A 27967-nucleotide genomic window follows, 5' to 3' on the forward strand; every position below is an offset into this window, starting at 1 on the left:
TTTTGGTTCCATATGAACTTTTGAAGTATTTGTTCTAGTTCTATGAAATATGTCGTTGGTATTTTGATGGGAATTGCATTGAATCTATAGATTGCTTTGTGTAGTATGGACATTTTAATGATGTTAATTCTTCCAATCCATGAACAGGGTATGTGCTTCCACTTTTTTATATCTTCCTCTATTTCTTTTTTCAATGACCTGTAGTTTTCTGCAAATAGGTCCTTTACTTCTTTGGTTAAGTTTATTCCTAGGTATCATAATTTTTTTGGCGCGATGGTAAATGGGATTGTTTTTTCAGTTTCTCTTTCTGTGAGTTCATCATTGATGTACAAGAATGCCGTCGATTTCTTGATGTTAATTTTGTATCCTGCTACTTTGCCAAATTCATTTATTAAGTCTAATAGATTTTTGATGGAGTCTTTAGGGTTTTCTATGTACAATATCATGTCGTCTGCAAATAATGACAGTTTCACTTCCTCCTTTCCAATTTGGATCCCTTTTATTTTTTCTTCATGTCTGATTGCTGTGGCTAAGACTTCCAGTACAATGTTAAATAAGAGTGGCGAAAGTGGACATCCCTGTCTTGTTCCTGTTCTTAATGGAAATGTTTTTAGTTTCTGTCCATTGAGTATGATGTTGGCTGTAGGTCTTTCATATATGGCCTTTATTATGTCGAGATATGATCCCTCTATTCCTACATTGCTGAGCGTTTTTATCAGAAATGGATGCTGGATTTTGTCGAATGCTTTTTCAGCATCTATTGATATAATCATGTGGTTTTTATTCTTCATTTTGTTTATGTGGTGTATCACGTTTATTGATTTGCGAATATTATACCAGCCTTGCATCCCTGGAATGAATCCCACTTGGTCATGGTGAATAATTTTTTTGATGTATTGCTGGATCCGATTTGCTAATATATTGTTCAGGATTTTGGCGTCTATGTTCATCAGGGATATTGGCCTGTAGTTTTCTTTCTTCATAGTGTCTTTTTCTGGTTTTGGAATTAGAATTATGCTGGCCTCATAGAACGTGTTTGGAAGTCTTCCTTCTTCTTGAATTTTTTGAAATAGTTTGAGGAGAATGGGTGTTAGTTCTTTTTTGAATGTTCGGTAAAACTCCCCTGTGAAGCCATCTGGGCCTGGGCTTTTGTTTGCTGGGAGAGTCTTGATTACTTCTTCAATTTCCTTAGTTGTTATTGGTCTGTTCAAGTTTTCTATCTCTTCCGGGAACAGTTTTGGGAGACTGTGTGTTACTAGAAATTTGTCCATTTCGCTTAATTGTTGAATTTGTTGCCATATAGTTGTTCATAGTAGTTGTTAAAGATCTTTTGTATTTCCGTGGTGTTGGTTGTTACTTCTCCTCTTTCATTTCTGATATGTTAAGTCTTTAAAATCACAATTTGTTTCATAGTTATAGCATGCCTCAATTCAATAAAAAATTTAGTTCCTCATTTCATTAGCTGTATTTTAAGAGCTTAATAGCCACATCTGAGTAATAGATACTGTACTGGTTGTTGTAGTGACAGGATATCTGAAGTTTATTTAATCACCTTCCGCATTTTGTAAATTCAAAATGACACTGTCCTTCACATTTTGGCATTTGTCTTGCATATAACAATATCTCAGTGAGCAAGCTACCTTGAAATTCTGGAACGTAATTTGTCCTCATCGGCAGACTTGAACACATTTGAAATAATTAGATCATTCCTGTTTATACTTCACATTCGCTAACTTTGATGTGGCTAATTTCTGGACCACTTCCTTAGGAAGAGGAGCAATGATGTGAGTTCTACAGGTCTGCGGTCCTGGAACTGAAGCCACACTGCCCCTAACTGCTAGGTAAACTTAGATACATTATTACACTTCTCTGGCTTTTCCTTTCTACATGTATAAACAGCAACATAAATAAAACTAACCTTTTATAATTGTTGTGATGAATAAATAACATTATGAATGTTAAGTGCTTAGCACTGTGTGTGGCACAGAGTAGTTGCTCAGGGAACAGTCACTGTAACTACGATGGTTGGCAGAGATCAGCTGAAGTAAAGGGAGTCCCTGCGTCCCGCTGCCGTGCCCCAGCTCCCACTGGCCAGATCATCAGTGCCGTTCCTCCTGCTCTCACCCACCCTGAAGCATCCTTCCACCTCCACGCGTTAGACGTTATTTAGTCTATGATCCCCTGTACTCTCCTTCCGCAGGTGATTCACCCCAATTCTCTTTACTGACCCCGACCTCTCAAAATGCAAATGCCCCTTTTTCTTCTCTGAGTCTCACCTTGAGAGGGAGCGCAGCCAGAATCTCTTCCAGACTCACACCTAGAACCACGGCCAGACCTTCATTCAGACACCAGGACCCATCTGCGTTTTGGAGGGAAATCAGCTGCACAAGATGATCGTCTTCAAAGATTTGGGGGTGGAGAGAAAAAAGAAAGAGGATGAGAAACGAAGAAGCCTCCAGCCCCTTGGCTACTTGAGCGCGAGGTCTGAACTCGGAGGCAGACACAGCCAGACTGCAGAGCTCAGCGGATCCTTCCAGCCCCGGCTCAGCCCGTCCCCTGGGAGACCTGCCTCCCGTGTGACGACGCAGCCACCCCGTGTTGTACTGCCAGAGGGGAATGCACTGAGAAGTTCAAAAACTGGAGAGAGATGTGGGTACTAAAGGACCGACATGAGAGCTGTTTGAAATCTCATCCAGTCCTGTTTAAATGACGCTTATAACTTTAGGTATATTTAAAAATTCTAGATAAATATAGCTTGGCCCTGGCTGGTTTGGCTCACCTGTTAGAGCATCCTCCCATGGATCACAGGGTCGAGGGTTAAATCCCAGTCAAGGGCACAAACCTGGGTTGCAGGTTTAATCTGCAGCCCTGGTCCAGGCCCCGCAGGAGGCAGCCTATTGATGTGTTTCTTTCTCATTGATGTTTCTATCTCTCTCTCTCTCCCTTCCTCTCTCTCTAAAATCAATAAAAAACAAATTTAAAAATATATATAGCTTGAGTTTTAAGTATAAAAAATTTCAAAAGAAATCAGATACAAAGGAAACAGTTAGCAGTCTACAGTAAAGAGTAGTGTAGCCCTGGCCAGTGTGGCTCAGTTGATTATCACCCCATACACTGACAGGCTGACTTTTAGATTCCTAGTCAGGGCACAAGTCCAGTTTCCAGCTTGATCCCCAGTAGGGGGTGTGCAGGAGGCGCCAATCAGTGTTTGTCTCTCTCCCTCTCTCTCCCTGTCTGTCTGTCTAAAATCAATACAAAGATTTTTTTTTTTAAATGGAGTCATCTAGTGTCTAATCCTGGTGGTATGAAACTTGCTTAAAGACCAGAAAGCATCTTCACAGAGATGGTCTCACATCTGGCTATCCATCATATGGGATGATATACTTAGAGCAACTTAGAAATTAGTAGGCAAGAAAAAAAGATCTACACTAATAGGAACAAAATCTGTGACTCTGAATTTCAAAAGTCCTAATCAAAGACTTTGAATTTCAGCTCTATCTACACCCCAATTGAAGTTATTTAACCTACGGGAATCTCAGACTTCTCTACAACTGGAGACAATACTGCCTGATGTATGGGAGAAAATGTAAAGCAGAAGGCACATGAATGGCTCCCTACAAATAATAGTTGCTGACTTATTCACCAGCAGAACACTGATGGGTAATTTTTCTTTCTACATTAGTGAGAGGGTTATTAGAGAGAAAGCTAGAGAGGGGATATTCCAAGTCACTGGGTCTTAGGACAGCACAGGAAACTAACACAAACCGAGAACCTACTCCGTGGATAAGATTAAGAAGGCTCTCATGAAAGCCATAGAAGGTACATAGTAGTGCAGTTGAGGAAACTAAGCCTCTAAACAGTTAATCAGTTTTCTTAAAGCACCACAGTAATTGGTAGTACAGAGATCTAAATCCACCTTAGACCCCAAAGACCTCTCTTTATTAGCAACCAAAGAAGAATGAATAAATAGGGAGCAAGTACAAATACATTTAAACAATTAAACTACTGCACACCATAAACCCTTGCTACAAAAATTGGAGAGTAGAAATAAGTTGACTTTAAGCCTATTTTAGTGGAATAGGCACCCCTCAGAGGTAAAATGTACTTTGACTCAATTTGTCATGCACATGAGAAGCTCAGCTGCTTGGAACACAGGGCAATGAAATGACCAAGGATCACCTTTTGGTGACAGAAAGTCACCAGACAGCATTAAAAAGATCTGTCTTCAAACCCAACGTGTAAAAGAATGATTAATGCACTTGGGGCTTAAACAGGGTGGCAGGTGAGTTCTGCAAGAGGAGGCCCCCAGCCGGTAGGCCAGGTGAGCAAGCTGCGATGGCAAAGGGGCTCATCCCAAACTCCGCTGTGGTAGGTGTCAGTGTCTTATATTGTAGACTAAAGGAATTGGATGGACCCTGGCAGGTAGAGGCTGGACAAATTTTTCCCTCTCCCTGACACCTTTCAAACAGATTACCTCCTGGGTAGAGAACACAAAAGATAGCACTGAAGATTAGTTCTTCAGTTCCCATTGATCAGAAAAGAGAACTGAGGCCCATCTTACATGTATGGTTAGTTTCCGAGTCGGTCAAGTTGCTCGCCATGGGCAAAACAGCCCCTGTCCTGTGAAGGCTTTTTCTCATAGACCTGGGCATTGCTGATCTATAAGTAGGAGCTGAAGAGTTGGCTGGACCTATATGTGTGAAAGACAAACATTGTGAGAAAATGTCCCTGGAAAGATGCTCACCTAGAGAACATAGGCTCTTGTTCATCATGGTCCTATGGGGGCCATAATCAATCTCATCAAATGATATTCTCTGGCAAGACATGGACTCAAATACAGGACCAGGGAAGCAGTCCTCTTCATGAGCTGAAAAACCAAAGTAGACATTGGCACTGAGGCACCCTATGCTCTTTGCTGTAGTCAAAGGGCCCTGGTCATTTGAGACATATGATCCTATTCATGGCAGCCTTAGTCACCACTTCTATTGTGTACACACCCGTACCCTCCAAGCCCTTCCTACTGTGTGTCCTCTTGATACATGACAATGATTTTTATTGCTTCTTTAGTTTCATTATAGGAGGCTTCCTCCAATTAGTTGTCTGAACTTAAAACTAATTTTCCTTCTAAAAATATTTTCCCCCTCTATCCTACTAAAATGATAGTATCTCCAGGTACCATAACCCAAGTAGCCACATTTGAGAGGTGAGGTAGGAGGGATGGGAAACCCCTTCCATCCCAGTGGCCACATCCACACACATCATTACTCTTCACCGTCACCTGGACTTCCTTTCTCACATCCTCACTGCTGTCAATGCAATCTCTTGGTCAGTCCGTATCATTCACTGAAGTATCTGAAAACTAGGTCAAAGATTTTCACTTCATTGCAAAGCCCATCATAATCGTGAGAGATTAAGTATCCATATAGATAACCAATTCAACACCCTAGTTCAAAGCTTCTTGTCCTGCTCAAATCAAAAGACCTCAGCCTCCATTCTACCCCAGGTCCAGCACTAGCAGCAGCCAGCCTTTATTCCCAGCTTGGACTCTCCTGGGCACCTCCAAGCTCAGCACAAGTGGCAGCCACAAGTTGTAGCTCATGTTAGGTGGCCTGGGACACAGCAAAGGAAGTAAATGGCCCTGGCCTGAACCTCCTGGGAGGCCCCAGAGCCAGTGCACCTAGTGGACAGCTTCAGACCACATGAGAGCATCACCACCCAACCACCTCTACAAGCGACACTCAAGGGATGAACTCAGCAGGCACAAGAACCCATTGAAGTAAGTTGTGTTCTGTGGGGTGGGCCCTACATAACTGATCATGCAGGGTCGTCATAGTCACTACTTGCAGCTGACATGCCTGGGGGTCAATTCCTCCCATTGATGAGCCAACAGCAATCAAGGCTCAGCTACAATAGGAGGGTGTATACAGTCCACATGGGGAGTATGCCACCTCATGTGCCAAGCCTGGGGGATGGGGAGGCTGTGCCACTAGACCCTACAGAATACCAAGTACATACAACAGGCCACTCTATCAAGCGTGGGAGACATAGCAGCTCTACCTCAGACATAGAAACAAACATGGGGGCAGCCAAAATGAGGAGACAAAGAAACATGTCTTAAATGAAAGAACAAAACAATCCTCCATAAAAAGAACAAAACAAAATGGAGACAAGCAATCTACTAGATGCAGAGTTCCAAACATTGGTTATAAAAATGCTCAATGAGCCCTGGCCAGTTTTGCTCTGTGGTTAGAGCATCAGCCAGCAGACTAAAGAGTTGTCAGTTCGATTCTGGTCAAGGGCACATACCTTGGTTGTGGTTTGGTCCCTGGCCCTGGTCAAGGTCATGTGGGAGGCAACCAGTCATTGGGTCTCTCTCACATCAATGTTTCCAGCTCTCTCTCCCTCTCCTTTCCTCTCTCTCTTAAGTCCATCAAAATATATTTTAAAAAATATTTAGCTTGAATTTTAAGTATCAAATATTTCAAAAGAAATCAGATACAAAGGAAGCATTTAACAGTCTACCTTTAAAAATAGTGTAGCCCTAGACAGTGTTATCACTCAGTTGGTTGGGTATCACCCCATGCACTGAGAGGTTAAGGTTTCGATTCATGGTGAGGGCACATGCCCAGTTTCCAGCTAGATCTCCAGTAGGGGGTGTTCAGGAGGCAGCAATCAGTGTTTCTCTCAGTCCCTCTCCCTTACTCTGTCTCTAAAATCAATAAAAACACACATAAAAAAGTAGTAGTAAAGTGTCCAATCCTGGTGGTATAAAACTTGTCTAAAGACCACAGAATTTTCACAGAGAGCATCTCATATTTGACTATCCATCTTATGGGATGATATACTGAGAGCCACTTAAAAATTAGTAGGCGAGAAAAAATTCTACACTAATAGAAACAAAAATCTAAGATTCTGAATTTCAAAAGTCTTAATCTAAGACTTTGAATCTCAGCTCTGTCTACACTCAAAATTGAAGTTATTTAACCTCCAGAAATCTCAGACTTCTCTGTAACCTGGAGACAATAATGCCTGATGTATGGGAGAAAATGTAAAGTAGAAGGCACATGAATGGCTCCCTTTACAAATAGTAGTTGCTGACTAATTCACCAGCAGAACACTGATGGGTAATTTTTCTTTCTACATTAATGAGAGGGTCCATTAGAGAGAAAGCTAGAGTGGGGATATTCCAAGTCACTGGGTCTTAGGACAGCACAGGAAACTAATACAAACCGAGAACCTACTCCGTGGATAAGATTAAGAAGGCCCTCATGAAAGCCATAGAAGGTACATAGTAGTGCAGCTGAGGAAACTAAGCCTCTAAACAGTTAATCAGTTTTCTTAAAGCTCCACAGTAATTGGTAGTACAGAGATCTGAATCCACCTTAGACTCCAAAGACCTCTCTTATTAGAAACCTAATGCGAATGAATAAATAGAAAGCAAGTACAAATATATTTAAACAATTAAACTACTGCACACCATAAATCCTTGCTACAAAAATTGGAGACTAGAAATAAGTTGCCTTTATGCCTATTTTAGTGGAATAGGCACCCCTCAGAGGTAAAATGTACTTCTTCTCAATTTGTCATGCACATGAGAAGCTCAGCTGCTTGGAACATACGGCAATGAAATGACCAAGGAACACCTTTTGGTGACAGAAAGTCACCAGACAGCATTAAAATGATCTGCCTTCAAAACCAACGTGTAAAAGAATGATTAATGCATCTGGGGCTCAAACAGGGTGGCAGGTGAGTTCTGCAAGAGGAGGGCCCCAGCCGGTAGGCCAGGTGTGCAAGCTGAGATGGCAAAGGGGCTCTTCCCAAACTTCGCTGGGGTAGGTGTCTGTGTCTTATATTGTAGACTAAAGGAGTTGGGTGTACCCTGGCAGGTAGAGGTTGGAGAAATTTTTCCCTGTCCCTGACACCTTTCGAACAGATTACCTCCTGGGTAGAGAACGCAAAAGATAGCATTGAAGATTAGTTCTTCAGTTCCCATAGAGCAGAAAAGAGAACTGAGGTCCATCTCACCTGTGTCGTTAGTTTCCAAGTTGGTCCTGTTGGTTGAAAAATCAGTGCTCCCGATTTCAAGAGGGCTTTCACTGACAGGCCTGGGTTTCTTTGATCTAAAACCAAGATCTGGAAGTTTGAATTGTCCTATATGTGTGACAGATAAACATCGGTGAGAAAATGTTCCTGGAAAGATGCTCACCTAGAGAACACAGCCTCCAGTTAATCATAGAACTATGGGGACCATAATCATTCTCTTTAAGTGACATATTCTCATATGACATGAACTCAAATACAGGACCAGGGAAGCAGTCCTCTTCATGAGTTGAAAAAACAAAGTAGACGTTGACACTGAGGCACCCTATGCTCTTTGCTGTAGTCAAAGGGCCCTGATCATTTGAGACATATGATCCTATTCATGGCAGCCTTAGTCACCACTTCTATTGTGTACACACCCGTACCCTCCAAGCCCTTCCTACTGTGTGTCCTCTTGATACATGACAATGATTTTTATTGCTTCTTTAGTTTCATTATAGGAGGCTTCCTCCAATTAGTTGTCTGAACTTAAAACTAATTTTCCTTCTAAAAATATTTTCCCCCTCTATCCTACTAAAATGATAGTATCTCCAGGTACCATAACCCAAGTAGCCACATTTGAGAGGTGAGGTAGGAGGGATGGGAAACCCCTTCCATCCCAGTGGCCACATCCACACACATCATTACTCTTCACCGTCACCTGGACTTCCTTTCTCACATCCTCACTGCTGTCAATGCAATCTCTTGGTCAGTCCGTATCATTCACTGAAGTATCTGAAAACTAGGTCAAAGATTTTCACTTCATTGCAAAGCCCATCATAATCGTGAGAGATTAAGTATCCATATAGATAACCAATTCAACACCCTAGTTCAAAGCTTCTTGTCCTGCTCAAATCAAAAGACTTCAGCCTCCATTCTACCCCAGGTCCAGCACTAGCAGCAGCCAGCCTTGATTCCCAGCTTGGACTCTCCTGGGCACCTCCAAGCTCAGCACAAGTGGCAGCCATCTGGAGATCAATTTGTAGCTCATGTTAGGTGGCCTGGGACACAGCAAAGGAAGTAAATGGCCCTGGCCTGAACCTCCTGGGAGGCCCCAGAGCCAGTGCACCTAGTGGACAGCTTCAGACCACATGAGAGCATCACCACCCAACCACCTCTACAAGCGACACTCAAGGGATGAACTCAGCAGGCACAAGAACCCATTGAAGTAAGTTGTGTTCTGTGGGGTGGGCCCTACATAACTGATCATGCAGGGTCGTCATAGTCACTACTTGCAGCTGACATGCCTGGGGGTCAATTCCTCCCATTGATGAGCCAACAGCAATCAAGGCTCAGCTACAATAGGAGGGTGTATACAGTCCACATGGGGAGTATGCCACCTCATGTGCCAAGCCTGGGGGATGGGGAGGCTGTGCCACTAGACCCTACAGAATACCAAGTACATACAACAGGCCACTCTATCAAGCGTGGGAGACATAGCAGCTCTACCTCAGACATAGAAACAAACATGGGGGCAGCCAAAATGAGGAGACAAAGAAACATGTCTTAAATGAAAGAACAAAACAATCCTCCATAAAAAGAACAAAACAAAATGGAGACAAGCAATCTACTAGATGCAGAGTTCCAAACATTGGTTATAAAAATGCTCAATGAGCCCTGGCCAGTTTTGCTCTGTGGTTAGAGCATCAGCCAGCAGACTAAAGAGTTGTCAGTTCGATTCTGGTCAAGGGCACATACCTTGGTTGTGGTTTGGTCCCTGGCCCTGGTCAAGGTCATGTGGGAGGCAACCAGTCATTGGGTCTCTCTCACATCAATGTTTCCAGCTCTCTCTCCCTCTCCTTTCCTCTCTCTCTTAAGTCCATCAAAATATATTTTAAAAAATATTTAGCTTGAATTTTAAGTATCAAATATTTCAAAAGAAATCAGATACAAAGGAAGCATTTAACAGTCTACCTTTAAAAATAGTGTAGCCCTAGACAGTGTTATCACTCAGTTGGTTGGGTATCACCCCATGCACTGAGAGGTTAAGGTTTCGATTCATGGTGAGGGCACATGCCCAGTTTCCAGCTAGATCTCCAGTAGGGGGTGTTCAGGAGGCAGCAATCAGTGTTTCTCTCAGTCCCTCTCCCTTACTCTGTCTCTAAAATCAATAAAAACACACATAAAAAAGTAGTAGTAAAGTGTCCAATCCTGGTGGTATAAAACTTGTCTAAAGACCACAGAATTTTCACAGAGAGCATCTCATATTTGACTATCCATCTTATGGGATGATATACTGAGAGCCACTTAAAAATTAGTAGGCGAGAAAAAAATTCTACACTAATAGAAACAAAAATCTAAGATTCTGAATTTCAAAAGTCTTAATCTAAGACTTTGAATCTCAGCTCTGTCTACACTCAAAATTGAAATTATTTAACCTCCAGAAATCTCAGACTTCTCTGTAACCTGGAGACAGTAATGCCTGATGTATGGGAGAAAATGTAAAGTAGAAGGCACATGAATGGCTCCCTTTACAAATAGTAGTTGCTGACTAATTCACCAGCAGAACACTGATGGTAATTTTACTTTCTACTTTAGTGAGAGGGTTATTAGAGAGAAAGCTAGAGAGGGGATATTCCAAGTCACTGGGTCTTAGGGCAGCACAGGAAACTAACACAAACCGAGAACCTACTCCGTGGATAAGATTAAGAAGGCTCTCATGAAAGCCCCAGAAGGTACATAGTAGTGCAGCTGAGGAAACTAAGCCTCTGAACAGTTAATCAGTTTTCTTAAAGCCCCACAGTAATTGGTAGTACAGAGATCTGAATCCACCTTAGACCCCAAAGACCTCTCTTAGTAGAAACCTAAGACGAATGAATAAATAGGGAGCAAGTACAAATATATTTAACAATTAAACTACTGCACACCATAAACCCTTGCTACAAAAATTGGAGATTAGAAATAAGTTGACTTTATGCCCATTTTAGTGGAATAGGCACCCCTCAGAGGTAAAATGTACTCTGATTTAATTTGTCATGCACATGAGAAGCTCAGCTGCTTGGAACACAGGGCAATGAAATGACCAAGGAACACCTTTTGGTGACAGAAAATCACCAGACAGCATTAAAATGATCTGCCTTCAAACCCAACATGTAAAGGAATGATTAATGCACCTGGGGCTCAAACAGGGTGGCAGGTGAATTCCGCAAGAGGAGGGCCCCAGCCGGTAGGCCAGGTGTGCAAGCTGAGATGGCAAAGGGGCTCATCCCAAACTCCGCTGGGGTAGGTGTCAGTGTCTTATATTGTAGACTAATGGAGTTGGGTGGACCCTGCCAGGTAGAGGCTGGACAAATTTTTCCTTGTCCCTGACACCTTTTGAACAGATTACCTCCTGGGTAGAGAACACAAAAGATAGCATTGAAGATTAGTTCTTCAGTTCCCATTGATCAGGAAAGAAAACTGAGGCCCATCTAACATGTATGGTTAGTTTCCAAGTTGGTCCTGTTGGAGGAAAAAAGAGCCCTCGCCGTGACAAGGGGGAATCCTCTGACAAGGCCTGGGTTTCTTTGATCTAAAACCAAGATCTGGAAGTTTGAATTGTCCTATATGCGTGACAGACAAACATCCGTGAGAAAATGTCCCTGGAAAGATACTCACCTAGAAAACCCAGGGTCCTGTTTATTATGGAACTGTGAGAAAAATCATTCTTTTGGTATGATGTACAATGGTATGACGTGGATTCAGCTATAGGATCATAGAAGGCGATCTTTCGATCAGCTGAAAAACAACAGTAGACATTGACACTGAGGCACTTTGCTCTTTGCTGTGGGCAACATGCCCTGATCATTTGAGACTTATGATCCTATTTATGTCAGCCTCACACCCGCACCCTCCAAGCCCTTCCTGCTGGGTGTCCTCCTGATACATGACAACGATTTTTATTGCATCTTTAGTTTCATTATAGGAGGTTTCCTCCAACTATTTATCTGAACTTAAAACTAATTTTTCCTTCTAAACATATTTTCTCCCTCTATCTTACGCAAATGGTGGTTGCTCCAGGTACCACGACCCAAGCAGCCAGGCTCGAGAGGTGAGGAAGGTGGGATGGAAAACCTCTTCCATCCCAAGGCCACATCCACACACATCATTATTCTTCACCGTCACCTGGACTTCTGTCCTCACGTTCTCACTGCTGTCAATCCAACCTCGTGGTCAATTTCTACCATTTACTGCAGTATCTGAAAACTAGGTCAAAGACTTTCACTTCATGGCAAAGCCCGCTATCATCCTGAGAGGTTAAGTACCATGTAGATAACCTATCCAACACCATGTTCAAAGCTTCTTGTCCTCCTCAAATGAGATGGCTTCAGCCTCCTTTCTACCCCAGCCACTCTCTCCCAAGCCAGGATCTACTTATCAAGCAGAATTGTTCCACCTCAAAACAATTAATTGATAAAAACATCTACTTTTGAAATACAATATCCAGCACTTCCAGTCAAAATGGTGGTATGAATCAACGTGGTATACTTGCCTCTTTCCGCAACCACATCAACATTACAGCTAAACTACAGAACAACCATCATTCAGAACTGCCTGAAATAAAACTGAATGGAATTCCTACAACTCCAAAGTTAAACAAGCCACATGAAGACTGGTAAGAAGGGTGGAGACTCAAATGGACTGGCCCCACACCCACATCTTGCAGATAAAAACTAGGAGGAATACTTCAGCTGCAGAAATCATCCCTGAGGAGCAAGGGGCCCCAGCCCAAAACCATCCCCCCAGCCCAAGGTTCCAGAGCTGGGAAAAAAAGTCCCCATAACTTCTGATTGTAAAAACCAGCAAGGATTGACGCTGAGGGAGACAGAGGCCTTTTGGGTCTCAGACAGTTCCTCCTATAAGGGCCCACATATGGACTTACTCAGACTTACTTCTCAGGGTGCCAGCATGGGAACTGAAAATCACCAGGGACATACAGGGAGGAACTGAGTAGTGTGGCACCAGGGCAAGAGTTGGGGGCAGCTTCTTCCAGACAGAAGGGCTGGCAGAGGACAATGTCCCTTTGCCTAGCCCTCTACACACAGAGCCAGAAAATGAGCACCATATCTGAGTCTCCATCAACCTGTTTCCAGTGGCTCTACCATAGGTGTGGCCTCTCTTGGTTCATTCTTCAGACTTTCCTAAAATCTTGCAAACAAGCAGCATCTGACCTCAGCAAAGCCCATAGTTCTTGTTAAGTGGCCCCAGGACCAGCACTAGCAGCAGCAGGCTTGGTTCACAGCTTGGCCTTGCCTTGGCACCTACAAGCTCAGCACAAGTAGTAGCCATCTGCAGATTGCTTTGTAGCTCATGCTGGGTAGCCCTGAGGCAGAACAAAGGTGGTGACTGACCCTGGCCTGAACCCACCCAGGAGGCCCCAGAGCCACTGCACTGAGTGAACAGCTTCAGACCAGGTCAAAGCATCACCACCCAACCACCTCTAAAAGCAACACTCAAGGGATGAACTCAGCAGGCACAAGAACCCACTGAAGTAAGTAGTGTTCTGTGGGGTGGACCCTACACAGCTGATCCTCCAGGGTGGTCATAGTTAGTACTTGCAGCTGATCCTCCTGGGGGACAATCTCCCCATTGTTGAGACAATAGCAATCAAGGCTCAACTACAATAGGAGGGTATATACAGTTCACATGGGGAGTTTGGCACCTCATGTGCCAAGCCTGGGGGATGGAGAGGCTGTGCCACTGGACCCTACAGAATATCTGCTACATACAACAGGCCACTCTACCAAGCGTGGGAGACATAGCAGTTGTACCTCATACATAGAAGCAAACATGGGGGCAGCCAAAATGAGGAGACAAAGAAGCATGTCCCAAATAAAAGAAGAGAGCAAAAGTCTAGAAAAAGAACTAAACAAAATGGAGACAAGCAATCTACTAGATGCAGAGTTCCAGACATTGGTTATAAAAATGCTCAATCAGTGCTGGCCAGTTTTATTCAGTGGTTAGAGCATTGGCCCACAAAATATTTGAGGGTTTGATTCTGGTCAAGGGCATGTACCTCAGTTTCAGTTTGGTCCACAGCCCTGGTCCAGGTCATGTAGGAGGCAACCAGTCAATGTGTCTCTCTCACATCAATGTTTCTCTCTCTCTCTCCCTTCCTCCCTCCCTCCCTCCTGCTCTACCTGAAGATAAATGGAAAAATATCTTCAGGTGAAGATTAAAAAAAAAATGACCAGTGAACTTAGTGAGAACATTAACAGTACAAAAACGGTCCAGACAGCTATGAAGGGTACACTAATTGAAATGAAGAATAATCTGCAGGAAACCAATAGTAGAGTAGATGAAGCTGAGAATGAAATCAGCGATTTGGAATACAAGGAAGTGAAAAACACCCAATCAGAAGAGCAAAAAGAAAACAGAATCCCCCCCAAATGAGGATAGTGTAAGGAGCCTCTGGGACAACTTCAAGTACACCAACATACACATCATGGGTGTGCTGAAGGAGAAGAGAGAGAGCAAGAAATTAAACCTATTTGAACAAAATGACAGAGAACTTCCCTAACTTGATTTAAGAAATAGACATACAAGTTCAGGAAATGTACACTCTCAAACAAGATGAACTCAAAGAGGCCCACACCTAGACACATCATAATTAAAATGAAAAAAATTAAAGACAGAGAATCTTAAAAGCAGCAAGAGAAAAGCAATTAGTTACCTACAAGGGTGCTCCCATAAGACTGTCAGTTGATTTCTCAACAGAAACTTTGCAAGCCAGAAGAAAGTGACAAAAAATATTAAAAATGAGGAAAAGCAAGAACCTACAAACAAGATAATTCTACTCAGCAAAGTCATCATTGAAAACTGAAAGACAGATAAAGAGCTTTCTAGACAAAAAATCCCTGGCTGGTGTTGCTAAGTGGATTGAGCGTCGCCCCATGGAGAGAAAGATCCAGGTTTGATCCCATCAGGGCATATGCCCAGGTTGCAGGCTTGATCCCTACTAGGGGATATGCAGGAGGCAGCCAATTGACGTTTCTCTCTCACATAGATGTTTCCGCCTCACTCTCCCTTCCTCTCTCTCTAAAAAAATCAATAAAACATATTAAAAGAATGAAAGAAGAAAAAGGAAGGAAGGAAGGAAGGAAGGAAGGAAGGAAGGAAGGAAGGAAGGAAGGAAGGGCGAGCGAGCTAAAGTGGTTCATCACCACCAAACCAATATTATATGAAATGTTAAAGGGTCTTTCTTAAGAAGAAGAAAGAAAAAAGATAAAAATTTGAACAATAAAATGGCAATAAATATATATCAATCAACAATTGAATCTAAAAAAAAATAAATAAACAAACAAGCAGAACAGAAAAAGACTCACAGATAAAGAGAACATTTTGAAGGTTGCCAGATGAGAGAAGGGTTTGGAGGAATGGTTGAAAAAGGTAAGGGGATTAAAAAGTACAAATTTGGTCCGCCCAGTGTGGCTCACTGGTTGAGCGTCGAAGAGGTCACCTGTTCGATTCCCAGTCAGGGCACGTGCCCAGGTTGTGGGCCTGATCCCCAGTGGGGGCATGCAGGAGGCGGCCATTCGATGTTCTCTCTCATCGATGTTTCTATCTCTCTCTCCCTCTCACTTCCTCTCTCTCTCTCAAAAATCAACAAAAGAAAAAAATACAAAATTTAAAAAAAAAGTACAAATTTGTTGTTATAGAATAGTCATGGGGATGTAAAGAACACATAGGAAATATAGTCAATAATATCGTACAAATTATGTATGGTGTCAGATGGGTGTATGATTTATTGGGCTGATCACTTAGTAAGTTATGCATTGTCTGTTTATTGGGGTGTACACCTGAAACTAACAGAATAATGTATGTCAACTTTAATTGAAAAATAAAAATAAGCTGATGAACAAAATAGGCCCAGAGGCATGTATACATGGAACAGACTGACATATCTCACAAGGGAGGGTTTTGTGGGGATTGGTAGAGACTAACCAAAGGACAAAATGTATATATGCCTAGCCCATGGGCCTGGTGGGGTGGGGGTGGGGGGGCTGGGTGGAGAGGGCCAAAAGGGGGAAAGTGGGGGACATTTGTAATAGTATCAACAATATAAATAAATAATTGTAAAAATCAATAAAATACAATATTCAATTTTTCCAGCTTTCTAACTCAGAGATTCTTATTTTACCTGGCCTTCACCTAGACCTCCGAATCTTTGTCTACTCTATTTTTCCTATATAAAAACTTCCTTCCATCTTCACTCTCTTTTTCATTTAGCCTAAATGTCAGGTGCAACAATTTACAACTCTCTTATCAATATCTTCAACTCCATGTCCTCAGTTTCCTTTAATCACATCCATCTGGCAAATCCTCACCCTCATAATTAAGCCAACACTCTTCTCTCTTCATTCATTCCAACCAAAGCTGCTGAATACTGCCGATCTGAGTCACATAAACTGATTCCTTCAGTAGTTTGGTGCCACTAAAACACTCCCGCACCCCAGCCACACTGGGCCCTGAGCACCCTCACCACTGCGCTGTGTCTCCCACAGGTCTCACCCAGGGCTCCACAGGCTACTTCAGACCTCACCTCCCATCTCTGCTCTGCAGCTCTCGTCTCATTCCCATGAGCTAACCTTGCTGTCTCGTTCACGAAAACTACAGAAAACTCTCAGACAGAAACTCCAAAAACTTGCCTCTCAACCTATGAACTACAACCTAATCCTCGGGTTTCCTGCACTTGCTGGCGCCAGGGGAAGACTGTCCAATATTTCACCTGTTAAAGGCTAATCCCCCCTCTGGTTCTAGATCTCATTCTCTCTCACTTCCTTAAACACCCTCCTCCATTAGTTACCCTCCCCACACCCAATATTATCAACCCTCTAACAGCATTTTCCTGTGAGCTTTATAACATCCGCAAATCTCTCCCATTCTGAAATTTGAGATATAACACACACACACACAAACACCTCGATTATACAATTTCTTCTGTAGCCATCCCTCACTATTCCTTCCCCTTTTCAACATTTATAAAAAGTATATACACAAGCTGCTGCTCATTTCCTGCCTCTCATTTGCTCTTCAACATTGTAAATATAGATTCTTTTTCAACCTATGCCAGTGGAACTGTTCTTGATTAGATTAGCGAGGCTTTGATATTAACAAAACAGACCCTTTTCATTTTACTTTGACTTCTCTGCAGTAGCTGATACTTTGATCAATCCTTTGTTATACCAGTTTCCTTTTGTTTTGAATATGCACTTTTTTCTTACTATTTCATTCATTTTATTATGGATAGAGGATCCATCCCAAGATACTTGATATCCTTCAGTGTTCCAATCTCATCCCCCTTTACATCTGTCCTTTGAATCATCGAATTTATTCTTATGACTTCAGTATGACCTAGATGCTGAATATTGTCTCATGTGTATCTTCATCCCTGACCTCTCCCCTGAACCTGACACCCATCTGCCTCCTCTACTCGATGTCTTCATGTGGTTATACCACAGGATGTCGAATCAAAATGCTGAAAAATAAGTCAACATTTGACCCCCTAAACTTGCTCCTCTTCTTTGTTACTCTCTTAAATAAACAGGACCATCAACTACCCCATTGCCCAACCAAAAACCTGGGTTCACCTTGAAGCCTGCCTCTACATATAACATCATGATGCCTCTCCAGGCACAGAAACCTGCCCAGGGAATTTCTGCACCTGATGCCAATCCCCGAGCCCCTAGTTTGGATAACTAAGCCTGCCTGACTCATGTCCGAGACATCCCCGTGATCCGCACCTGTTTCCTAATACCACCAATGGTCCATCCGCCATTTGTGTAATCATTAACTGTTCTCAACAGGATAAATCAGCGTCCAATTTAGTAAGTGTAACTACTCAATGTGTATGTGCACTTTTTGTTTAATTTCATTCATTCCCCCCCCCATGGAGTACTTTAAATATTCTTGCTAATGAGATATTTTCCAATTATCTAGGACAGAACATTTTACAGCAGTCAGAAATTCTAGATGTGGAGAGACAAGGGAAAAAGACCTTTCATGTACTTTAAATGATGGATCTAGATATCCAGGCCCTATATTTTATATGAGTTTGATTGGAATAAAACTCACCACCTCCAGCGAGCACTGGTATCCAGGAACTACCACACAGAACCGGCCTTGGAATGTCCCTACGAACCAGAGGTCCCTGCACTGGCTTGTTGAGATCCTTGTTGACGGCAATGAAAGCTGTGTGGGAGCTTATGACTCCACACTCAAGGCTGACTTTCAGCACATCTTTTTTATCGTTTGCTGGAGTATCTGTGACGCCCATGTCCTTGGTCTGGAGGAAGGACTTGGCAGCAAGGCGATGAATGGTGAAGCTACAAGAAAACGAATTCCCGTGGCTTAGGGAGTAGCACACATATGCCCGCTACTCAGAGCCCTCAGAAGTTAGGGGTGTGCCCTTGCCAGTTTGCTCAGTGGTTAGAGCATCAGCGCATGGACCACAGTTGTGGGTTCAATTCTGGTCAAGGGTATATACCTCAGTTGCGGTTCTGTCTCCAGCCTTGGTTGGTGTCTTGTGGGAGGCAACATATCACTCACTTCGATGAGTGTCTCACTCACTTCGATGTTTCTTTCTCACTCCCTCTCTCCCACTCTATCTGAAGACGGATGAAAAATATCAGGTAAAAACGTTAGTGGTGGCACAGGGAGAAAAAAACAGGGGAAAGAGAAAACTTAGTGGCTTGAAAAAGGAAAAATGGTTTTCGGGAAATAATTGAGCCCAAAATTAAGAACAGGAAATCAATCCCCAGGAATGGCAGAGACAAAAATGTGAAGAGAAGGGAAGGGAGGGGAGGGAAGGGAGGGGAGGGGAAGGTGGGTAGGGGAGGGGAGGGAGGGGAAGGAGGGAAGGAGGGGAGGGGAGAGGAGGGGGAGGGGAGAGGAGGGGAGGGGAGAGGAGGGGGAGGGGAGAGGAGTGGAGGGGTTGGGAGGGGAGGGGAGGGGAGGGGAGGGGAGGGGAAGGAGGGAAAGGAGGGCAGGGGAGGGGTGAGGAGTGGAGGGGAAGGAGGAAGGAAGGGAGGGAGGGAGGGAGGAAGGAAGGAACACTGAAATCTTACTTGGCATCAGACTTGGGTTGTAGAGAAAATATCACTTTATTCTCAAAACTCTTGCCCTGGAGGGCATACTTGAGGCAAACTTCTCCTGTTGCCTCTGCTGGCTAAAAATTAGAGAACAGTAGAAATGATCGAAGGAAGAGGTCACCAAGAGAAATATCAGAATTGGGGCAGCTCCCCAAACCCACACATTAAAATCTCTGACTAGAAATCAGGTAGTGCAGGAAACCAGAGACTTGACGTGATGGAGAAGGGGAGGCTGAATCTGCATGAAAAGTGTCCAGAGCAGAGTTCAGGGTAGTAGCTACTGTGACTAGAGAAATAACAAGAATGGAATAATTCTTACCGGCATCTTCCCAGTCAACTGGGCATACATGATTAACCTCTGACCCCTAAAGATGACAGTGGGCTCTGGGGAAAGCATTTTAGCAGCTAGACCGGGAGGCAAATTCCAGCTCAGAGAAACATCCTCCACTACAGGCTGCAGAGAATGTTTCAGGGCCCTAAGAGCCTGGAGGAAGAAAGAACAGAATAAGCATCAAAAATAATGACGGCATCAACACCTAGTACTAACTGAACACTCATCACGCACAAGGTGCTATGCAGCACAACACTCGGTGTGCCTGTTCCTTAAGACTGTATTAGGAGGTGAGCGTTACTACTTTTGCTTTACACGTGAGGAAGCTAAAGCAGAGAAATGTAATAAAGAGAATAAAGGAAACATCTGGGAAAGGAGACTGCAGAGAAGTAGAGAAGTAGGCATTAGATCAGAAACGGCACCAACGGGGAAAGAGAGCTGAGAAATACATCCACAGGTAGAAGACGCCTTCCTTGTGCACACTGATCCAATGGGGAGCCCATTGACGCCCTATTGCAATCCACTGGACACTGCTTGTTTTCTTTGTATCCTTGGCATGAAGGATAGAATACAGGACCAGAAGAGGTCCTAAAGCTCACACCCGGGATGTCCATCACGACAGTCATGTTTCTCCTTTTAAACACAAAGCCCTAACCTCCTCCAGCACTTTGTTTCTGGGTTTCCAACTACTGGGAGTAGATGCAATTTCTCCAGAAACTATAGTGGCCCCTTTAACACAGAGCCTAAAGGAGCTCCACTAGGAATGGAGCCCAAGGATACAAAGACATGAACCCCAGAGGCAACACGTGGCCTCTGCCCTTGCAGCAGTGCTCCCCAGGCCACATCACTCTGGACCACCACCTGGGACACAGCCGGCCCTCACCTTCGACTGCATCCTCTCGCTGCCTGTGATGAATTCTGCCGTGCCCCCTGACACCCGGGCAATGCCTTTTATTAGGCTAGTGGAGGCTCCTTCTCCAATACCAAAAGAGAAACACCTGCAATTGTAAAATAGACACAACTTAGAGACAGGGACTAAAGGGTGAAATTATAAAATCAATACATAATGGCCATAAAAACATAAAGTCTACTTCCTTGACCAATGGCCTAACAGCTACCATTTATTGAGCATATTCTATGTTTAAGAGGCCAAATGCCTTAAACTAATAATGCAGTTAATCATCCTGGGACTCCTCAGAGAAAGGCGTGGGTTTCTTTCTGAAGGTAAGTAACAGGGCCCAGAGGGTTTAGAGCTCTGTCCACGACCACATAGCCACTCAAGGTACAGATGGAATCTGAGGACTGACCTAGACTGCAGGGTCCCCTGGCAAACCATTCTACATGACACTGATTCTCGAAGCAGAAGCGAACAAAATAATAGAATTAGATTCTCCTCGTTTCTTTGAATAATCAATCCAAAGAATGGGTTAATCAGAAAGTGGAGGTTAGGAAAAAATAGACACTATCCTCAGTGCTTGGCTAACAGGGCCCTGGAACCATGTCTTCTCTGGCTCGTCTCAGGATGGACAACAGCCTCCTGCTCGTCCAGCCGGAGAGCTCTCCCTGCCCAAGTTCATGTGCACCCAAGAGCTCCTTTTTTTCTTCCCTTTATTGACTTTAGAGAGAGAGGAAGGGATAAGGAGATAGAAACATCGATGAGAGAGAACATTGATTGGCCACCTCCTGCGTGTCCCCCACTGGGGATTTGGCCCACAACCTGGACATGTGCCCTGACCAGGAATCAAAACAGCGACCTCTTGGTGCATGGGCTAACACTCAACCACTGAGCCACACCGGCCAGACCCAAAGAGCTTTTCCATCACATGGCTCCCCAGACGGCACTGTCCATAAAAAGACAGTCTGTTGGTAATACTAATATAGGCAATGTTAGGAGATGTGGCAGGGACAGTTCTCACTGTAAATTAATACCTTGTTCTTTTGGCTTACTTATCAGTCTCTTTAGTGGGAGCCAACATCCCCATATCTAGGGATGTCAGCGTCAGTATTTGTAAGGCTGTGATCAGTTGACTGAACTGTGACAATGCCCCCTAGGAGTCACTGCCACCAGCATCTGATTATCACCTTTAAAGTCCCAGCAAGCTCTTGAAGTGTTGCCTCGGTTCTTTACGGCTTTTAGAGGACTTTGATGTACAGGTTTGTTTTATGTATAAAACTAAAGCTAAACAATATGTATTGATGGCTAAGTATTTGCCTAGAACATACTTAACAGCTTCATGTGGATGATAATAATAAGGATAATAATTACAGTAACAGCAAAACTTTATATACCACATACTTTATGTCAAGCACACTTCCTAATGCTTAGGCGTATTCTATTAAGCCTCATAGTAAAAATATAAGGTAAGTACACTTATTATATCCTTTTTCAGCTGAGGAAAAGGAGGCTTAAATAATTCAGTTGATTGGTCCAAATAGCTGAGAAGCAGGAAAACTGGAACTTATTTCTATGATCTGACTTAAAGTATAGCACCTAGGAGAGTTCTCCTCACAGCAACGCCACACTGAGTGTTTCTAGCCAGTAGAGAAGTGAAAAAGCTGTACACAATATATTTTAATAATCTGTCTGAAAGCTTCCAAAGGCTCCCAAGCCAATAAGAATCTGTGGGTTGAGAACGGGAGGGGAGGGCGCCGAGAAGGGGCAGCTCGTCACCCTTCACCTGGAAGCAAGTGCAGATCAAACGGTAACTGAGCGGTGAAACAGCCAAGAGGAGGTGCCCTAGCAGACGCTCGGGTTTTTCATCACAAGACTGCAGAACTGTACCCTCAAGGTAGAGGGGAATCTGAAATAAACCAGCCATCTAATGACTGATGCTCATTGGACTATTGGACTAAGATTATCTGCTTCTGGTCCAGCAACCTGTCAGAAGCAAGATAACATCATCTAGAGGCTCAAAAAATATCCAGAATTTTGTATATAAAATATCTGACAATTAACAAAAAATATAAAACCACTAAATATTGGGAAATTATGAATAACATAGATGGCTTTGAAAAGCAATAATGATAATTAGGACATGGTGAATACCAATGGAAATGACATATCCAAATTTAGGATTCAGCTACAGATATGTTTAAATTTGTAGTTCTAAATACACACATCAGGAAAGGACACCTAGACATCAAGCACCTGAGCACCCATTTCCAGGTCTTAGGAAAGAACATCAACAAACTCAAACAGTTTAAAGGAAAGAAAATAACAAAGGTAGGAGCAAACATTATTCATACAGGAAACAAAGATACAACAGAGAGGATCCACACAAAAAGTACTTATTTAAAAAAAAAATATATTGAAATTGACAAACATTTAGGGCAAAAATAAATAAATAAGGAAGACAAAAACACCAACATCAGGAATAAAAAAAGAAATACTGCCACCAATTCTATAAATTTTAATAACATTATCAGGCAACACTGAAGACTATTTCATGCAAAGAAATTTGAAAATTTAGATACAAACTCTCAGAAGAATCGAGAACATATAAAAATATGAACAATTCTATTTCAATAGAGATTTAAAAACCTTCCCACAGAATAAATCTCCTGGCAACATCTAGTGAACACAATAGAAAATCTTTCAGATAATAGAAAACAGGAAATTATTCTCAGCTGATGGCATGATGCTAGTGTAACATTGATATTAAAACCCAACAAGAATATTAGAAAAAAATACATGTTAATATTTCTCATGAAAATAGATTTTAAAATCCTAAACAATTATTAGCCAACTGAATAAGAATTATGTGAAAAATGTTAATAGATCACACCTAATTTAGGTTTCTTTCAGGAATGCAAGTTTTTGCTCTAACATTTAATAATTGTCATTATAATTAGCACACTAAAAGAATAAAGGATGCAATCACACACTCATCTCAACAGATACATAAAATGTATTTGACAAAATTTAGCCATTTATTATTATTTTTTAAATGTAAACAAAGGGAACTCTCAAAACAGAAATGTAAGAAAAATTCCTTAATCTGATACCAGATATCTACAAGAGACCTATAGCAAACAACCAAACTACTAATGCAATGTTTATCACATTTCTCTGAAATCCAAAATAAGATAAGAATGTCAGCTATGACCACTTCTATTCAGTTTGTAGCAGAGGCTCTTTCCAGGGTAATAGAGAAAGAAAGAAAATTAATTATATAAAGATTAGAAAGCAAAAACTGACATTATTTGCAAGCATAATTATCCACAGAAAATCTAAAAGTATCAACAAACATACTATTAGAATTAATATCTCCCTTAGACAAGGTCCTGAAATACAAGGTCAACATAAATATGTATGTATGTATGTATGAATGTATTTATATTAAAGGGACAGGAAGGGAGAGGAGAGAGAGAGAAAGATTGATGTGAGAGCAAAATATCCTTCAGCTGCCTCCTGCATGTGAATTTAAAATGCCATTGTCGCCCTGGCCTGTGTAGCTCAGTTGGTTGGAGTATCGTTCTGTGCACCAAAAAAAGGTGTTGGGTTGGATCTCTGGTCGGGGCACATACTTGAGTTGGGGGTTGAATCCCTGGTTGGGGTGCATGCAGAAAATAACCAATAAATGTTTCTCTCCATATCTCTTTCTCTACCTAAGAAAATCAATAAAAAATTTTAGATGAAAAAAAATACAGAGCTATTGTAATCAATTCTATGTAGAAATGAACAACCAATATGTTTTTTAAAAAAATACTATTTAAATTAGCATCAAACACGTAGGGAAAAAAATCTAATAAAAAATCCATGAAGAGCTCTATACAGTAATTTATAAAATATTACAGAGAGGTTTTATGTGTGTTTGATTAAGGAAATAAGTAAATTTACTGACTTTTGTGGGGAACTAGGTTTCTCACCATAGACAAAAGAAGACACATATACACAATAGAAATAAAGACAGGGCATTACTTTGGAAGTAGGGGTATTGGTAAAAATGTGTGTTTTTCTTAATCACTTCTTAGTTCTGTCTGCCAAAATACCTATAATAGATAATAGGCCAGTAGCAAAGAGTGATACCTAACACTCGAATATTGACTTCTATTTACTGTCTGCACTAAAAGGAATGAGTCTTATTCTAGAAACGACTGGCTACAGCAATGGGAATGCACAGGTGAGTCTGAAACGTTTTTAAGAAAAAAAGGAATATTCACGAACAGAGAGACATGTGAAAAAGATACAGGAACAAATTAAAAGAGGCCCCCACTGGCTAAGTCTGGACACTCTGAGAATCTAAATGAATAATGAAAATAATGAATCTTAAAAAATGGAAAACTAATGAAAGAATTCAAAAGTTCATGTTGATACAATAGAAGGAAGGAGAGGAGGGAAGGAGGACGAAGCTCTTCTTCATCGTGGGTGACAGCTAACAGATGCAGAGAAGGTGACAGAATTTAAATCACCATTTTGTAACCACTGATAGTAATGACCCTTGGGCAATAATTATCAGTGAACACTAAACCTCCTGAATAAATATTTGTTGAGAGCAAAATTTCAAAGTTATCTGTCACAAAGCAAATTTAAGTGGTCAATGTATCACCCAGTTACTTTTGGAATATTTCTTCCAAAATATTTAATTTCAATTTAAACATGAATTTAAACAAGCACAAAATGAGATTCTACAAAAAATAACTAGCCAGAAGTCTTTCAAAATGTCAGTGTCAGGAAAGAGAATTAAAGCAGAGGAAGTATCCCAGAGAAGACTAAAGAGACATAACAATGAAATAAAACACTTGTCCTGGGATTTGCTCCTGGAACAAAATGAAAATAAACAAGAAGCTATAAAATACATTATTAGAAAAACTGACACATGTGACCTATATTTAGATAAAGGTGTTATCTCAACAAGAAATATCTTAAATTTAGTAGTTTTATTGTGGTTATTTATTGGAATGTCCTGTTTTTAGAAGACAGGTACATAATTATTTGCATATGAAGGGTTATGATATCTGTAGCTTTCTCTCAAGTATTTCAACAAACAACTAAATAACAGGTGATGTGAACTGGTACCATGTTGATGCTGGCAGACCTGGGTAAAAGGTACACGAGTGTTTATTGTTCTATTCTTACAATTTCCCTATAAATTTTTGAAATAAAATATTGGAAGCACATTTAGAAGAATCAAGAAAAACCTAAATAAAGGAAAAGATATATCACTTAATACATTGGAAAACTCAACAGAGTAAATACTAAATTCTCTCAAAACTGATTGATAAAGGCAGTAGAACAGTATACACCAATGAAAACTAACTCTGGTTCCATGCAAAATATGTGTGAATCTGAAAACACTGCAGAAGATAAGAAGCAAAATACATAGATTAAAAACATACTGCAAATTATTTATTCTTAATCAAAAACAAACAAAAATAACCCATGGTGTTAAAGCTATTCCTCCGGAGAGGTAAAATGCGTAGTGATTTAAATTGGGACGTGATGGGAAAGAACAGTTGGAAAGGTAATGGCAGCTGTCTAGTTCCTGACCTGTGTGACGATTACACGTGTGTTCACTCTGATGGGTCCTCAGCTGTACACTTTTGATTTGTGTAGCTTTCTGTATGTGTTACTTGGATAAACGTGTTTATATTTTAAAATGTCTTACGAGTTAATACTTGTTTCCATTGTGGTTTAGAAAGAATACGGGACAAAAATAACACTGTGTGATTGAGGTTATATACAAAATTACTTGTATTATTTATTAGAGAGAGAAAAAGTGATGTCGAAAAAATTTTGTCAGCGGGTAAAACTAAAAGTCTTGAATGATTATGTCCTCAGAGGGCTGTCAACGCTGCTGTCACGTGGCACTAGGTTACATGGGCACCACCTGGGCCAGTCGCCCAGAAAACACATCATCTCCTACCTGTGCCTCAGTCTGTTGCTCTTCACTTCTCTGATGACACTGAATGTGTCGTCAACTTCTCCATCTGTGAAGACAAAAAGCTGAACACAGAAGACATTCATCAAGTCTCTATGTAGTTTGTTTTTAAAATACCAAAATTTGCCCTTGAAAACCCAACTACTTCATGGCACAGACATTGATGTCTCTTCGGACAGGTGCGACATCCCTAATGGTCCACTGTCACTTGCACCAGGTTCTCACGTGGCTTCCCATCCTGGGACATTTCATCACCTGCCTCTGCTAGTTTCGCCGGAGGCTTCTGAGGTTCTCCACAAAGAACATCCGTCTCCTCCGTCCATAGCATGGAGCTAAGGAAGACGAATTCTAGTAAATGCCTCTTGTCCTTTTCTGTTGACTACATGACAGGCACCTCTGAGATGCACACCACATTGCAACAACCCTACAAGGAAACTCAGGGCTACAAATTCTTGAACAGAAGTGTAATTTTCTCTCTGCCCCCTTCTGTTAGCTCTGTTCCAATTCTCACCTGGAGAGGGTGTCCTGGGATGGAAGCTGCACTGTAAATGTTCTTGAGTGGAGCCAGGATTTCGGTGCCCCATAGGTCAGCCTGCATCAGCTTGACCCTCCTCAGTGCCTCCTCCATGGTGTCCTGAGTGTACTTCACACTGTTCCTGAGAAAGCGAACACTCAGGACACAGCTCCTGGACAACGTCCAGTACTAGGCCCTGAACCAGGAGTAGCCCCACTGTACACAACCTCACCTGAAATCCCCAACGCCGAAGTCATTTCCACAGTAACCCCTTAACAACAGAGTTCTTTCTTTAGAGTATCTTTTTGAACTCTCTATGGCCTTTCTAGAAACTTACTGAAAGAAGGCCTCATAGGAAGATCCAAATTCATAGATGTTGAAGTAACAGCCTATAGGCAAACTCTTCAGCAGCCAAATCAGCGTTTCCTGAAGGAAGAGAGTATGAGGAGCTGGTGAGGGCGGATGCTCGCAGACAGGCACCTGCCAATCTAACTCTTGAGGGTGTGGCCTTCACCCACAGTGTGCCTCCAGACCCTCTGTTCCAGGGCTGGCCTCAGAATGGTCATGTGAGCTGCAGTTCAGCTGGACACAGACCCACAGATCCAGACAGACTCTGACACAACCCTTGAGACTCATCCTTACTGGAGCACGTGACCGGAAAAGGAAAGAACGAGTTTTACCTTGGCTGCCTCTATGCGCAGCTGAGATTTATCCTGGTTACTCATGGGACACCCCATACTTCCTGAACAGTCCATGAGGAAGACAAATTCTCCACAAGTAATTGGTGACTGGTCTTCTGGGATATTTGGGTAGAAACTCACCATGGCAGATGGATCTCCCATCAAACCACCAGAAAAAAATAAGGACACTGTAAAATGAAAAGGAACCAAAAAATACATACTCAAGACACCAAGAGTTAGTTTTAGTGACTTACATAGGAAGCTGAGAAAACCCATATCTGAAACACTGTTTGATCTTTATACTCTATCTGCTTGCACAGTGTTTGAAGTGAGTTATAAACATAAGAGATATGGAAGCAAAATATAAGTATGAAAGAGAAGAGGGTAGGGGTTCTCAAGAACAAACAACAAGT

General features: G+C 42.0%; 1 protein-coding gene across 1 annotated transcript in view; it reads right to left on the minus strand.

The window, feature by feature from the left end:
• LOC118640315 (von Willebrand factor A domain-containing protein 5A-like) overlaps positions 1-27967 on the minus strand; it is a 41254-nt gene that overhangs the window by 4257 nt on the left and 9030 nt on the right. The window contains exons 8-19 of the mRNA XM_036277251.1: positions 27555-27742; positions 27212-27300; positions 26872-27016; positions 26346-26425; positions 20363-20477; positions 19468-19632; positions 19125-19225; positions 18133-18383; positions 11677-11796; positions 8026-8151; positions 4562-4690; positions 2277-2398 (exon numbers count right to left, since the gene is read on the minus strand). Of these exons, the coding sequence (XP_036133144.1) occupies positions 2277-2398; positions 4562-4690; positions 8026-8151; positions 11677-11796; positions 18133-18383; positions 19125-19225; positions 19468-19632; positions 20363-20477; positions 26346-26425; positions 26872-27016; positions 27212-27300; positions 27555-27742 (1631 nt within the window). The remainder of the gene's footprint in view (positions 1-2276; positions 2399-4561; positions 4691-8025; positions 8152-11676; positions 11797-18132; positions 18384-19124; positions 19226-19467; positions 19633-20362; positions 20478-26345; positions 26426-26871; positions 27017-27211; positions 27301-27554; positions 27743-27967) is intronic.

The sequence above is a fragment of the Molossus molossus genome, unplaced genomic scaffold (assembly GCF_014108415.1).
Source record: "Molossus molossus isolate mMolMol1 unplaced genomic scaffold, mMolMol1.p scaffold_m16_p_22, whole genome shotgun sequence".
NCBI classification, from domain to species: Eukaryota; Metazoa; Chordata; class Mammalia; order Chiroptera; family Molossidae; genus Molossus; species Molossus molossus.